Raw genomic sequence first — 15,525 nt, 5'->3', positions numbered from 1 at the left:
TTCACAGATACATTTTAAATAGATGTGAATTTCTAGTATATATTAGAATAACTTTGGCAGTTAAACAATTTGTTTTGAACACAAATTTACATCAAGTAATTATGTGCACAAAAATATCTTTGGATTATATATGAATAAAAATATAGATGGGTTTTGTTGTCATATAAAGTATTACCTGTGGTGTTATGTTTTTTTAGCCTTAGCAATTTTGAGAGAGTGACTTCCGTACACTCACAAAGCACACAAAGGCTCTGGCAGTTAGGGTCCAATTTATTTCGAGTTCCTGGCCATGAATTTGACAACAACCATAGTACAGTGTCAATTATTGCTGAAGACAGATTCATGAACGAATATGGTTCTTATACTCATTCTGTACAGTTGTTCTTATGAAATGATTGCATTTCTTATAATCATTGTGTACAGTTGTTCTAATGAAATGATTGCATTTCTTATAATCATTCTGTACAGTTGTTCTTATGAAATGACTGCATTTATATTGAAGTCTGTTTTTGTGCATGCATGCATAGTGTATATCACTGTGCACATTTTGTGTATTACAGTTACTGTATTTCATAATGGATTGTTAAACTCCATGGGGTTATGCAACATTAATATTGAGATCAGTGGCGACACTGATTTATGGGACAATACTGGTAAACTCTGTGTGAAGGGTCAAAGGTTATGAATCAACAAGTGTGTAAGGTAGATTCTCGAGGAATCCTTCAGCAGGCTGGGAGAAGCAAACCATACAAGGTCATCCCTCAACCATTCGTCTGGACCTGCTGATGGAATATTAGGCATGACAATTTAATGCATCATCAGACATGTTGATAAAGCATGTATTGATTAAATTTGTTAATAACTTCATACATTGATCATAATTCTTAATAATTCCATACATCGATATTTGTTGATAAATCCATACATGGATCATATATCTTGCTAAACCCATGAATCATTCATCTGTTGATAAAATCCATGCAACGATCATATCCATTGACATACAACATCATTTGTGATCACTTGTTCAAAATGCATGCCTTGATCATAACCATCAAGGAATGATACCATTTTGTTATATCCATTTTTTAACTTTGTGTGTATGAGTGTGGTAGCAGCAAGCATGTGCATGAATCAGGAAGTGTCTTTAGTTCTAATAGTTTAGATGGAGAGGTGAAATTAAGCGTGTGAGCTAGGACGTCAGAGATTTAATCATCCTTCATTTGCATTAACAATAAACATCTCATTCATGTGACTATGTTAAGTGTTTTCACCACATCCAATCCCATCCAGTTTCATCCTGTAACAATACTGATAGAGAAATATTGGATATTCCATATACTGCAACTACATTAAAATGCAATGAACATGTCTTAAAGGATTTAGAAATATATATTTTATTATTGACAGGAACAAAATGAATTACCCACTTAAAGAAATGGGGCAATGAACTAGAAGATTACAATGTATGCCTGCCATGTCCACAAACTATTGATGGTTTTCAAGGCAACTTTTCCACAGAATCTTGACTGAAAATATATTTTGGACTAAAATGGTATCTCTGAAAATAAGTGTTCTTTTTGTAAAACAGAACCTGAAAACCACATGTATCTATTGTGGTTTTGTCCAGTTGTGACTTGCTATTGAAAATATATTGTTTGGTGGATAGAAACAAAGTGTACACAAGACATAACATTAAATTTTATATACAAAAAGATGAGATTAGTAATTACATATATGAGAAAAGTAAACCTGATTTTTCTAATGTGTGCAAAACTATTGTGGAATACTGTGTGCAATACTATCTGCAATATTAGTGTGCAATACCTTGTGCAATACTACTGTGCAATTATGTGTGCAATAGTACTATGCAATACTGTGTGCAATATCGTGCAGTACTATTTGTGCCATTCTGTGTGCAATACTACTGTGGAATACTAATATGCATTACTGTGTGCAATACTATGGGCAATAATATTGTGCAAACTATTCTGCAATAATGTGTGTAATACTATTGTGCAATATTACTGTGCAACACTGTTGTGCAATGACATGCAATACTAATGTGCAATAGTATTGAACTGTCAAATAAATAAAAAGCATTTATATATTCATCACTTTAAACTTCCGAGATCTTGAATACAAAGCAACAGAAAAGTTTCTCGCTTTTAAAACTTGTAGAGTACAAATTCAATGAAAAATTAATTCTGTATATAAATTTTGTCAGATTTTGATCTCTGTAGCCAGATAAGTTTTCAGTGTTATCTGATTTCTTGTATACAGCATCTCTTTCACATTTATCATGAATCTATGTATATGGCACATTATTTGTATCATATATCTTACTTTTTTGTATGGATGTGCATGGGATGGCTCTCAGACCTATGACTAGCCTATGATGAGCAGAAAATATTATTTTACAAAATTTAAATCATATTCAGAAGGATGTTCCATTTACTCTGCTAAAAAAAACCATTGTGCTAAAATTGATAATAATCCACCTATAGAAATAGATACAACTAATTTTGAAAAATTTGATTATACCAAAAACTAAAACTATTTAAATATATGGTCATTTCATCTGTCATCCACATTGATGTCTTTCTACAGTGATAACTTCTTTCATGGAAACACTGATTTAAAGTCCATTCCAAAAACATGGCATATTTACCATTTTGACCTTGACTTCTACCTTCTGATTTTTGAATCAATTCCCTAGATATCTTCCACATCTATTCATGCATGGTCTGATGACAATTTTGCCATTAAAATAGGAGATATGGTCTGGTATGGATTTGGCATTCTACATGACTACAACAAAAGGTTATTTAGTGCTGAGGCAATTGGTGTGAACTATCTTGCTCAGGGACACATCACAGTAGCTGACCCAATTTGATCAGATGGTAGGATTCAAACCTGCTTCCTTTTGGCCACAAACCTGGCATGCTTACCTTTAAGCCACCACAATAATATGTACTGATGTAAAAACTCCACCAAATGCCCCAATACCTTAAAATATCTGCCCTTTGACCTTTTTATCTGTCCATTCCAATGGATGTTCCATGCTACTTCATGAAATATGGGCAAAGTTTGGTGATGAACTACTAATACAAACTGAAGATATTGGATCCCAAAAAAAGCAAAAGTTTAAGCTGGATGGGTTGATATCATGACAATTATATATCTCCCTTGTGTCACATGTGAGACAAAAGTGGCATATTCTTTTATCTTTATCAAGTTACTGACTACACAAATCCTGTTTTAATGCACAGTGATTTTCATTCCCACCCTGTTTGCTTTACTTTGTCTCTTTCCTCTGACTTTTCCAGCAATCTGCAACTTAAATGTTTCTTGCAATGATTTTAAGTCCTTAACATATATAGCCTCTGTGCCTAGTTTAATATTGTTTATTTACACTTGTTCTCTATATATGTATATAATTTTTAAACATATGGGGAAAAAGATGATTACATTTACCATACTAGTCTCTTCTTTACTTGTGAGTCAACAAACAAAACAAACCTATTTTACCAAAATTTGATTTTTATTCTTTGCTTGTATAAAATTGTAACAATAAATGATGAAGTTAACATGTGCATTGTTAAGATGATGATAGCTGTGGTGTTTCCTACATACAGTGTTTTGATGGACAAATTGACAAGTCCAGTTTGAATATTGGCCAAAAGAAAGTAAAATAATGCATTGTAATTAATTGCTGCCAGCAGTTGACTTGTTTCTTCACTTTCACTTTGTGTCTCTTTCTGTTGATTATCAACATCCACATTTCTTGTTCCTAAAAAGAAACAATTGATAGGAGATACAACATTAAAATCAATAAAAACATTTTTGAGAAAATTTAAAACACTTTTGAATTACAGTTCAGAATTAGTAAAAATATGCCACTGTTTGATGCAAAACAGTCAGAATGAGAACAAATATACCATGGTAAGATAACAGACACACAGCATGGAACGAGTACATATATTCCATGGTTAGATAACAAGCACACAGCATGGAATGAGTATAAATATACCATGGTTAGATAACAGACACACAGCATGGAACAAGTACATATATTCCATGGTTAGATAACAAGCACACAGCATGGAATGAATATAAATATACCATGGTTAGATAAGAAACACACAGCATGGAATGAGTACATATATTCCATGATTAGATGCAGATCAATCAGTTCAAAATGAGTATGTCATATGCCATTGCCCAGAAAACAAAGTCTGTGTTTTGAACACATATGTGTTTTGTTTTGTTGTGAAGGGAGTGACTGGCCAGGATAGTTTTCTTGTCTTGTCTGATAGTCACTGTGAAAAAAACAGACAGAAAATCATTAATCCAGATAGTGATACTAGTTTATTAAGTTTTCTTTGATGATCCTGTGCAGGGATCAGCCTGTCCATTTTAGTCCTGGCTAATGCTCAGTGCAAGAAAATAAATATTGTATTAAAATTTTAAGTAAATACATTTCTTTCTTATTGCTATATATTGATAAACAACTTATAATAGATTTGATCTAAAGAATAGCCAGTCCTGATATGTACATATCAAAGGGTTATGTGCACTTTATGCAACAAGCATAGCACACTGCATGCATGAAACAGACCAACTATATTGATCCATGGCAAGGATCACTCCAAACCTTCCAAATGGATGAGGAAACCAACCATAAAGTGTAATATCTGAGGGGAGTTTTAAAATACAATTCAAGACTTGGGGACAGAACAAATGGAAACCTGATAAAGGGAATCTGAACAAGAATATCCCAATTAAAAAAAAAAGAGGAACCTGAATAAAAAATATCAACTTCTTTTTTTTCACTCAAAATTCAGATTTATTATTTTCTTTGATGAGATTATTCTGCTCTTTGAGATGCATCCACTCACCAAGTTTTAATATCTCTGGTATAACAGTGTGTATGCATTCATTCACCAAGTTTTAATATCTCTGGTATAACAGTGTGTATGCATCCACTCACCAAGTTTTAATATCTCTGGTATAACAGTGTGTATGCATCCACTCACCAAGTTTTAATATCTCTGGTATAACAGTGTGTATGCATCCACTCACCAAGTTTTAATATCTCTGGTATAACAGTGTGTATGCATCCACTCACCAAGTTTTAATATCTCTGGTATAACAGTGTGTATGCATCCACTCACCAAGTTTTAATATCTCTGGTATAACAGTGTGTATGCATCCACTCACCAAGTTTTAATATCTCTGGTATAACAGTGTGTATGCATCCACTCACCAACTTTTAATATCTCTGGTATAACAGTGTGTATGCATCCACTCACCAACTTTTAATATCTCTGGTATAACAGTGTGTATGCATCCACTCACCAACTTTTAATATCTCTGGTATAACAGGATGTATTAAGGATGCAAAAACCCAAAATTGGTCATGTGCTAAACACAAAAATTTACGCTACACCAGAAGAATGTGAACTGTAACTTCTTTTGTCTTAAGGGTTTTTTTTATATAATGTAGCATTAAGTGTGCGATACTAATAGAAGTCCATCTAGAATGAACATCACTCTAGGAATAAACATAAAACACAAACCTGAACCCAAGTCAGTGATGCATGAAATGTTGGTCACAGTGATCTATAGTTAAAAAAAAGGGGTGATGGGAACATCAATTTGCACTGTCCCCTTACTTTGTTACCTTATTTAAAAAATCTATGTATAATAGTATGGTTACATTATGTGAAAATATATTCAGTAATGAGATGGCACAAAATGTTCACCTAAGCCAGTAAAATATTAAATTTTGGTCATAGAAACCATATTGTGTTGTAAAGGTGTGCCATTACCAGAGATGCATACTATAGTCTATTTTGAACATTCCACCATAAACAGAACCCGAGACAAAAAATTAAAACAAAATATGTAATCAAAGTTAGTGAAGCATAAAATATGGGTTTCAGTGACCTAGTGGCCTTTAAATTACTTCTCCCAATATGCTGAATAAAACTTGACCAAATTTGACAGAAAGTATCCTGGCAATGAGGGGTTTCAATTCTGCAAAAGTGATGATGTTATCATTTCTTCCTTTTAACTGTGAAGTATTGAAAATATCTTTGATATTCTTTAGCAATAACAAGATTTTTAAATTATCTGTTGTGGTGAACATATTGGATGTCAACTTGGAACTACTTTCATTTAAGAACAAGAAAGCATTATAAGAAGTCTTCTGAATGAAACCCCCATGTTGATATGATTTTCCATTGTGGAGAAGCAATGAAAACATGATTTTCAAGACTGATGCCATGGAGGCCATTATTAATATCAGAAATTGGCATGAAATTTATTTGGTACCAACTAGACATCACAAGAAGTCTTTTTGTCAATGTTCAAGGTCAATGTGACCAGACATCTTGGAGAAGTCGTGATAACAAGACTTTCAAGATGGCTACTATGCAAGTCATATTAGAAGTCTTTCAGTGAAAACCCTATGCTGACATGACAATTCAGGAGAAACTGAGATAACAAATTTTTTAACTCTGTCAGGCATATCAAATGTTTGAATGATCCCATTAGGACCATACTGTGTTGTAAAGGTGTGACATTGCCAGAGATGAAAGCAAGATAGATTTAAGACTGAGGATGGTAATATTTTCTGTATATGATATTACCTTGCACTTTACTCTTTTTTATCAGCATCGTGATGACATCAAACAACAACAAGACTGTCAATATTGAAAAATTGGCAACCATCTGCAACAGACAACAGGATGATATTTGTCAATAATATACATGAAAATACCTCATGACATTTCTAACAAACTTCACCTCAGAAATATTACTCTGTGAAAAAAACAGGAAAATGATACAGCAGAACCATACCAAAGCATTATGATATCTTTTACAGAATTACATGCACAATTTATGTAAAGAATGTTTTCTAATATTTTTCTGCTTGAAAAAGTAATCTTGGAAATGAGTCAGACAAAATAAGACATTTCAATCAACAAGTTGCTAAAATGAATGTTGACAGTGTGTGACATTTGCAATGTCATTTGACAAACAAGGTACATATATATGCAATGGCAGGGGACCATGGTATTATTAGTGGTATACTGGCTTAAAATGGTACTTTTTGGGTGGAACGTGCATTGGTACTTTTTCACTGTGATTGTAAGTTTCCATCAGTAAGGAATGTATGGAAATTCCTGAGTGATCTTAATTTGGAATTTAATGATATTAACAGCATGTTTTCATTCTTCATGAGGGGCCCCGAGTGGCAGAGTGGTCTAAAGCGCTCTCCGTTATGGATCACTGTCATCTCACCTCTGTCTGCATGGGTTCGAGTCTAGGATTCGGCCAATGTGGGCATGTGAGAAAGCTTGCCAGCAGCTTCTCGAGGGTCGGTGGTTCTTTCCAAGGTTTTTCCCGGGTTCTTCCTCCACCATTAATACTGGCCGCAATGTACAGCCTATCTTGTGCTGAAAAATGGCATTAAACCCTACAACAACAACAAAAACAACAACATTCTTCATGATAAAATAATTCAATTTTTTTTTAAAGTTGTGTTTGTCACAAATACAAATAGAATTATTACACATATAATTATGTTTATGATCCTTTAATCACATGTTTGACATTTGTCAAATATGCCATCAAGGTAGACAAATGGGCAGTTGTTAAAGATATTCAGGCCAGATCCAAGTTCTGGAAAAAAATTTAGATTTCGAAAAAAGGAAAATAAAAAAGCATGTCAGTTTTTAGTTATTTACTAGAATATGTTAATGTGTAAAATACATGTTTTCTTTTTTAAGACTGCAAATTTTGTAAGATTTTTGGGAGAGCAACTGCTTTCTGTTTGAATTTTCCATAATTTCTCATGTCCACAAAATGTTTTCTCAGAGCGTCCGCCTTGAATGCAGGAGGTTGTGGGTTTGAACCCAGGCCAAGTCATACCAAAGACTAACAGCTGCCTTGCTAGGTACTCAACATTAAGAGGTTAGTGTTAGGACTGGTCTGTCTGGTGTCAGGATAATATGACTGGGTGGGACATCATGCTACATGTCTGTAGCATGATGCCCCAGTGCTAGACTTCACTATAAACTGCCACACTGCAGACATCGTAGCAATATGACTGAAAAATTGTTTCAGCTATGTTAAAAATAAAACTCACACACACATTTATACACAATCCTTCATGTTCTATTTTTTGTTGTAGCTAGATTTATTATTGATGTTTTGAGAAAGAATAGTCATTAGTGCCTTAACACCTGAGAAGTTAAAGTGTTTTAGGCTGTTATCAGTTTTTGGGCTAATTATTTTGTTTAATTTAATTTATTTTGATTACAAGTTTATTTTCCCTGGAAATACTAGCACTCTAAATTAATTCTTGGACAAGGACAGTTATCAAAATTTACACAGAATTCAAAAACTGGAATATTATTTTCTGTGATTCAACAAAGAACAGTTGACACATCAGTATGATCCTGACTACACCATACATCATCACGTTCCATTTGGATTTCATCGGGATTCAAACTCAGTTTCATTAGGACTTTTTGTCTCTAGGACTTCTATTTTAACATTCTTGGATTATTTTTGGATTTGATTTGTAAAACCATAAGTTATTTTTCTCATTTTTAACTTTTTTTTCCAGGGAAATAAAATTATTTGTTAAATTTTTCAAAGCTTGTTGTCTTCACTATTTTTTGTTACGTCTTGTAAGAGTCTAAATATGTAACACTACAGATCATGATCAAATATTGACTGTACATTGATATGAAAGCAAAGCTGAAGGCATAAAGGTTGAGATTACAGGAGCCAAGGTGTTAGCCACAATTGTTCAGAATTTACCACCTGAGCAAGCAGAAATTGTGAAGTTGTTGGAAATCTTATTTGATGTGAGTCCCTCTTCTACAGTCTCGTGAACAATATCACAATCATTAGGGATGAACCATCTGATTTTTCATGGGTTAACTCCCAATACATGGAGATATCAGGATGAAAGTGTCTTCGCTTAAATATTGTTCTTTCCTTATTTGTGATGTCAGAAGAGATGAGATCTCCCTCTACACACCAGTACAGTCCTTTTCAGGTACCACCTTTGAGTTTTTACTGTATCCTATAGACAATCCATGAAATGGAAGTGTACAGACTAGATAGGGGTTTAACCACAAATGTCTGATCTTCCACGAGTGTTTTTTCATAGAAATAATGGGCCATCATGTGTGACACCAACCCATGCTGTCGGAACTGCACGAAGTTTTGGTCAACTGAAAGTGCTTGTATTTCTCTGATTCTGCCTGCAGTTACTAGTGTGAGTAGGAATCAGGTCTTATATGAGAGGTGAACCAATGAAGCTCTTAAGAATGGTCCAAACAGTGTCTTATTTAGCCAGATTAGTACCCAAGACAGATTCCACTTTGGGCAGAGAGCAAATGCCTTTGGGCAAGTGAATTCAAAATTGGCCAGATGATCTGACAGGTCTTTGTGTGTCCTATATCCTCTCCCCCATGGTTACATGGTATGATACAGACAGTGGAAAGGTAACTTTTTATTATGACTGGTACTAACAGCTTTTGCTCAAAGCACTATCATAAAATGTTAGCTATTTAAGGTATTGTTGCACTCAGAAGTGCAATGTGTTCTTGCTCAAACCACTGTGTGAAAATTCTCCATTTTTCTTTGTACACTTTCAAAGGGGAGAGCCATCTTGCTCTAGTGATTCTTTCCAACACTTGTTAAGAGAACTGTTTTTTTACTGAGAGCTTGTTTAATGTGATCCAATCATGCAGGTTAAACTCTGGACTGGGATGAAGCACCTGCCATCATGGTTTCTTTGGTTTCTTGGGCAGTTCAGGAAACGTCTCCATTTTCCAAGGTATCTCCACTGCTAGATAGCGGTCACTGATCCACATTACTACTTGAGTAAAGCAATAAGGATGAGGCAACACTCCAATTCTTTTGCTTTCAACTTTGCAAATCAGGAGGTATTTGGGAGTTAGTGTATGCATCCAACCCTTTCTAGCATATAGAAAGAACACTGACTGCCAGAGAATTCATCTCTGGTACTGGTGAGACAAAGGTTGGAAATTTTGTATTCCACCTAGTTGTAAATAGATCTACCTTTAGTTGATCCCAGTAGACACAGATGCGAGTGAAAGCCAAGGGATGAAGAGACCATTCCATTTGTATTATCTGATTCTTAAAGGTCAACAAGTCCGCTAGTATATTTAGTCAGACTGGAACATAATGAACTTTATTTGGATTTGTTGCTGAATAAAGAAAATGCTGACCAAAGAAAATGCCAGATAATAGTGCAAAGATCTGGGTTTATTGGTTCCCCGTTGCTTTCTAAGATAATTAACCACAGTGAAGATGTCAGACGGAATGAGAACACCATTTCCATTTAGCTCCTACTACCACCAATTAAATCCTTTCAGTATGGCTTTCATATCGAGGTTGTTTATATGTAAATGATGATCCTGAGTGGGCCACACTTGATTGGCATACTGGAATGGTGGACAAAGGTGTGCATCTGAGACCTCTGTGTTCACATTCTGACACTGTTACAGAAATTGCTATAGGTTGGTGCACCTTTGGGACAACATAATTATTTGTAATGGTCTCATAAAAAGGTGACCAAGGTCCATGGGGTCTGCTGCTGCATTAAGCAAACCCAGTAGGCAAAGGAATTCTTGTGTTTCGAGACTGTCCAGTGTAACTAATGAAGTCACCATTATATTGATTTTCAATGTCAGACCTAGATGGATAAAATGTTAGCATACGGTCATCTTTTTCCTCGCTAACAAGGAACCCAAGATTGGGAAAAAGAGTAACAAGGTATATCTATGATATGCTCCAAAATTTAACTCAATGAACCATTTGTAGAATATCATCCAGGTAGTTGGATATTGCTGTTGTGGAGGTGGTCCAGACATGGGCCATGTTTCTGGCCATCAAATATGTTAATACCCAGGAACTGATGTTGGGTCTGAATGGAAGTGCCTTGAACTGGTGTCTTATGAGCAAACCAAATGAAGCTAAATGAATGGAGAGATTTGGATATGTATCTTCTCCATGATGAGTGAGCAGTCCCCCTTCTAATCTGCATTCAAAACCCTTCATGCTGTTCCCATCTTTCTTGAATACAACCCACTGAATCTGCATTCCAAGAAATTTTTACCACCTAAGTATGGAGAACGTTGGTGATTTCTTGCTGCAGAGTGGTTGCTTTGAAGAATATGGAAAACAATGTTATTATTTGTTACTGGAAGGGTGACTTGAAAAGAAATACAGGCAAAAGTGAGAGCTTTTTTCTGCTCCATGTCCACTTTCCCTCTTAAGAACTGTGGACTTCTTCAATGTAGGGTTAGTAGGACTGTTTCCCATTGTCTTATGTATTTGGAGAGTCCTTTTGGTCCTATTGTTACTTTCCCTGAAAGTCCTTCCTCTGTAGCTAAGGCTGTATTTTAGGGAAATTAAACTCTTTGGTGGCTTGTTTTCAGACTCCCTCAATCTGGTCATTAAACAAAAGATTAGATAATAATAGCTGTGATCGTTACTTGGCTTAATAATGATCTTTAAGAATGGTGGAGGTCCAGTTTTAAGTTTGCAGCTGCTGTTACATAATTGGCCAAGGTGTGCTTGGAGGCTGTTTAAAATGTGGGCCATTCTAGAAGCAGGCTTCTACTTGTCCAGTGGGATCTGAGGTGGGAGATAAGGTGTGTTCAGCTTTTTGGTATATAGCCACCGATACTAAATCCAGCACAAAACCAACTGTCATGACATTACACACCAACTGCTGTGTCATTGAAAGACTTCCAATCTATGCATACTGAGTGTGGTATTGTCATCCTCAATGCTGCAATGTCTACTGCTGTTGTCTCCTTGTAAAAAACTGGAGTGTGGGTCTTACAGAACCTTCTCCTGAGATTTATGGGCGGGCATCACTGTGAAAAATGTTTTGTTGACATTCTGGTCCAGTAATTGTTGATGTAAATCATCCCAAAAGTAGCAGCAGAGGGGGCGAATCGGACATTTTGTCCAATCGTTATTTTGCTTAATTATTACTTTCTGCACTCAACGATCTAGTGTCGTCAGCGCCTGGTAAAAAAAAAACGACGTCGGTCCATCCTACACGATGGTGACGTCATTTGGTTTAATTAACACCTTCTGCGCGTCGATCCCCAGCGTCGTCAGCGTCCGGTAAGCACATCGACGACCGCGTCGATGTCATCGCCCCCTCTGCTGCTATGATTTTACAAACAGAGTGATCACTAACTCCTCCTCTTGCAGATCAATTAGGTTATTTGACTGATCGGTAAGTCTGAAATTAATTCTCGTTAAAAACCGATCATGGCATCGCATATAGACCGGATTAATCGGACTCTCAATGATCAAAAATCCCGGAGGGGCTGTTGGTGAAAACGAATAAAGGATATACCCCTGTTGAGCTTGATTTGATTGCTTGGTATCCACCTGATAACTCCCTTCGATAACATCACACACTAGATTGATCGCTATCACTGATGCGATATTTACGTTGTATGGAGCAATATGCCTACCACCATCTCCGTTATCGTGTCTGAGGATAGTTGATGGGGGGGTGTTCGCGGGTGGATTCTCAGGCCATCCTAGTATGGTTCTTATTGAACTGTTATAAATATCAACCATATACCCCGGTGTGCTTATTTCAATCGTCGACGATAACGTCGGTTCATGAACCGTAATAGCGATTTTTGATTCCTTTCCTGTGATCGATTTTATCCTGCGTTGAAATTCTTTATTGATTTGCTCTATTTGGTATGACCCAGTTGGTATTGTAACCTCCTCCCAGTTTGGGGTCCCATCGGGTTTATTTGTCCGTGCAAAAACCAGCGAGTTATTAGGTTGTTGTCCGTTAAATGCGTTCGCTCGGATATTAGGCCAACTGTGATATACTCGCAATTTTGCCAGCGCTATTTCCTTTACTGGAACCGGTGATGGGAAGTTCACACTGAATTCGGGTTTCGTTGATGTTATCGATATCATACTTGTTTGTACCGGAGTGGTGTTCTCCGCGATCCGCTGAAGTAATTGAGACCCTTCGGGGTTCAGCGACATTATTATTATTCGTTGTTTTTAGTGTCTAATTTTAACAACCAGGTGGTTTCGGCTTCCAGTTGAAAATCCTCGATTTTTGACATCGCGGAGCTATATAACTGGACCATCGTGGAGAATTCAACATCGGATACGAACAAATTATCAATCGATAACGAGATCAACCCGGATAATTTCGAGTATGCGTCGGATACTATTTGATGTTTTACTGTATACTCGTTGAGTTTTTTCTGAAAACACGATGATATCTTCCTAGTGATTGCGTTGGCAACTCCAGCAACTGTTGTCATTGCGGAGACAGCGATTGGAACAGCGATCGGGGTTATCGTGGTCACCGTGGATAAAATAACACCGGCGCCAGCTACTATACCCGACACCGAGTACACGACCGCGTCGATGGCGGTTATTTTACGACGGTATTTTTTTATTTTTACACGGTATTGTTCGGAAAGCGTTTTCAAGTTCGCGGAAAATTCTTTTGCGGTATCGAATCGATATTGATGTGACGTCGGTGATACCTCTGATTCAACTTCCTTGGTGGTCATTTTTATTTTAAAAGAGCTAGTGTTTTTAATTACTTAGATTCGCTGCAAATTCCACATACCATGTAATGTTTGCCCGGGTTAGATTTCTATCAACGGCATAAATTGTAAACTGTTCAGTTGCGTTCTTGTCTATAATTGTTGATATTGTATTGTTAAACCCGGATGAACTCGACGATAATATATTAAACTGCATCATTGAAACCAGTGTCAATCGATAAATGCCCTTAACAGTTGCGGTGATATTTACTGTATTCTGTGTAGGAGTCCAATCGAATGATCCATGCTGAATTGTGTATACTGTGTTGATGATGTTCTCATGAGGGATTTTTATTTTTTCGAATTGCTCTGCTACTCTCGGTAGTCCGTCTTTAATCGCTTCAACATCAGTTTTAATCGTTCCTATTTCCTGTATATGCGTGTCCACATCTTTTTTGTTCGCTGCAACATTAGTTTTGATTGTTTCTATTTCCCGTGTATTCTCGGTCATACTTTTTTTGTTCGCTGCAACATCAAGTTTGATTGTTCCTATTTCATATGTATGTACGTCTATACCTTTTTTGTTCGCTGCAACATCAGTTTTGATTAATCCTATTCCCCGCCAATACGCGTCTACATTTTTTTTGTTCGCTTCAACATCAGTTTTGATTGTTCCTATTTCCTGTGTATGCGCGTCCACACCCTTTTTGTTCGCTTCAACATCAGTTTTGATTGTTCCTATTTCCTGTGTATGCGCGTCCATATTATTTATGATCGTTGTAACATCAGTTTTGATTGTTTCTATTTTCCGTCCATGCGAGTCTACATTATTTATGATCGTTGCAACATTAGCGCCGATTATTTCTATTTCCCGTTCATGCGCGTCCACACCCTTTTTGTTCGCTTCAACATCAGTTTTGATTGTTTTTATTTCCTGTCCATACGCAGTGATATCATTTATAGTTATTGTGATTTCATCCGGCTTGGTATTTTTTTTACCAAGGAATTTATCAAAGTTGTCATCGATCCTGTTAACATTTTTTCGTAACGTGTAAAATTGGCCCGACAGCGTCGTAAACTCCAAAATAGTATTTTTTATTGTTGCAAGATTTGGTTCGAATACTATCGGGTACCCAAAAAATCTATCGATAGTTGTTTTCACATGCCCTTCGAGTTCGATTATTGATCTATTCAACCTTATAACACCGTCTTGGATTAATTCTATCGTATTCTCTATCTCCACTATATGTCTACCCGGTTTGAGTAGTCCGTCGCCGGTATACAACGCGATGGTGTTCTCGGCGGCATCACGCTGTCGTAATAAAACGTCATTTAGCGACACATTACTAGATTTCAATTTACCCTGGCGGTCTTGAAATACAACTATTTCATCTGGGTCAACACTGGTTAAGTTCAACGTATCAGCGATTTCATCCTCAATTAGTTTTTTTATGTCGGCGGCGGCCGTTTCCGTGGATTCTTTCAGCGCCGAAACCGGTCGTCCCCAAATATCAATCATCGTTATTGTAAATGTTATTCTCTAAAATCCGTTGAGCTTCTACGACCCCACTAGTGTATTCGTTTACAACTACATGAGGTGGTTTTCGCGATGATGAAATCGCCGCGAGTACGTTCAATGCCTCACGGCCACATATCGGTGGGTCACTTAATCGCTGTGTTGGCAACGTGGAATAAAACGCCCGGGCTGAACACGCCCGGACATACCGCATGAACTCTTTCGGCGGGGCTAACCCGTATGAATCAAAATAGACGATTGCACGCGGATCAATCGCGTACGCAACCCAATGAGTTCCCGCTCCGGAGGACCCATCGAGGTTAATTATGCCTGTTTCAGTATTCCTTGGGGCCGCCGGTAATTGATCCCTCATAAAAACACCTCTGAAGTTTTTTATCGCTA

General features: G+C 36.7%; 1 protein-coding gene across 1 annotated transcript in view; it reads right to left on the bottom strand.

The window, feature by feature from the left end:
- Window positions 1–3,525: 3,525 nt before the first annotated feature.
- LOC149807774 (glucosaminyl-phosphatidylinositol-acyltransferase PIGW-like) overlaps window positions 3,526–15,525 on the bottom strand; it is a 43,258-nt gene continuing 31,258 nt past the window's right edge. Inside the window, exons 6-7 of the mRNA XM_089970433.1 lie at window positions 6,657–6,738; window positions 3,526–3,793 (exon numbers count right to left, since the gene is read on the bottom strand). Coding sequence (XP_089826559.1) covers window positions 3,528–3,793; window positions 6,657–6,738 — 348 coding nt within the window. The 3' untranslated portion in view covers window positions 3,526–3,527. The remainder of the gene's footprint in view (window positions 3,794–6,656; window positions 6,739–15,525) is intronic.

This window comes from Sinohyriopsis cumingii, chromosome 1 (genome assembly GCF_028554795.1).
Source record: "Sinohyriopsis cumingii isolate HCF-2022 chromosome 1, ASM2855479v2, whole genome shotgun sequence".
Taxonomy (NCBI): Eukaryota; Metazoa; Mollusca; class Bivalvia; order Unionida; family Unionidae; genus Sinohyriopsis; species Sinohyriopsis cumingii.
The sequence above is the reverse complement of the archived record's forward strand: the minus strand, read 5'-3'. Positions and strand labels throughout refer to the sequence as shown.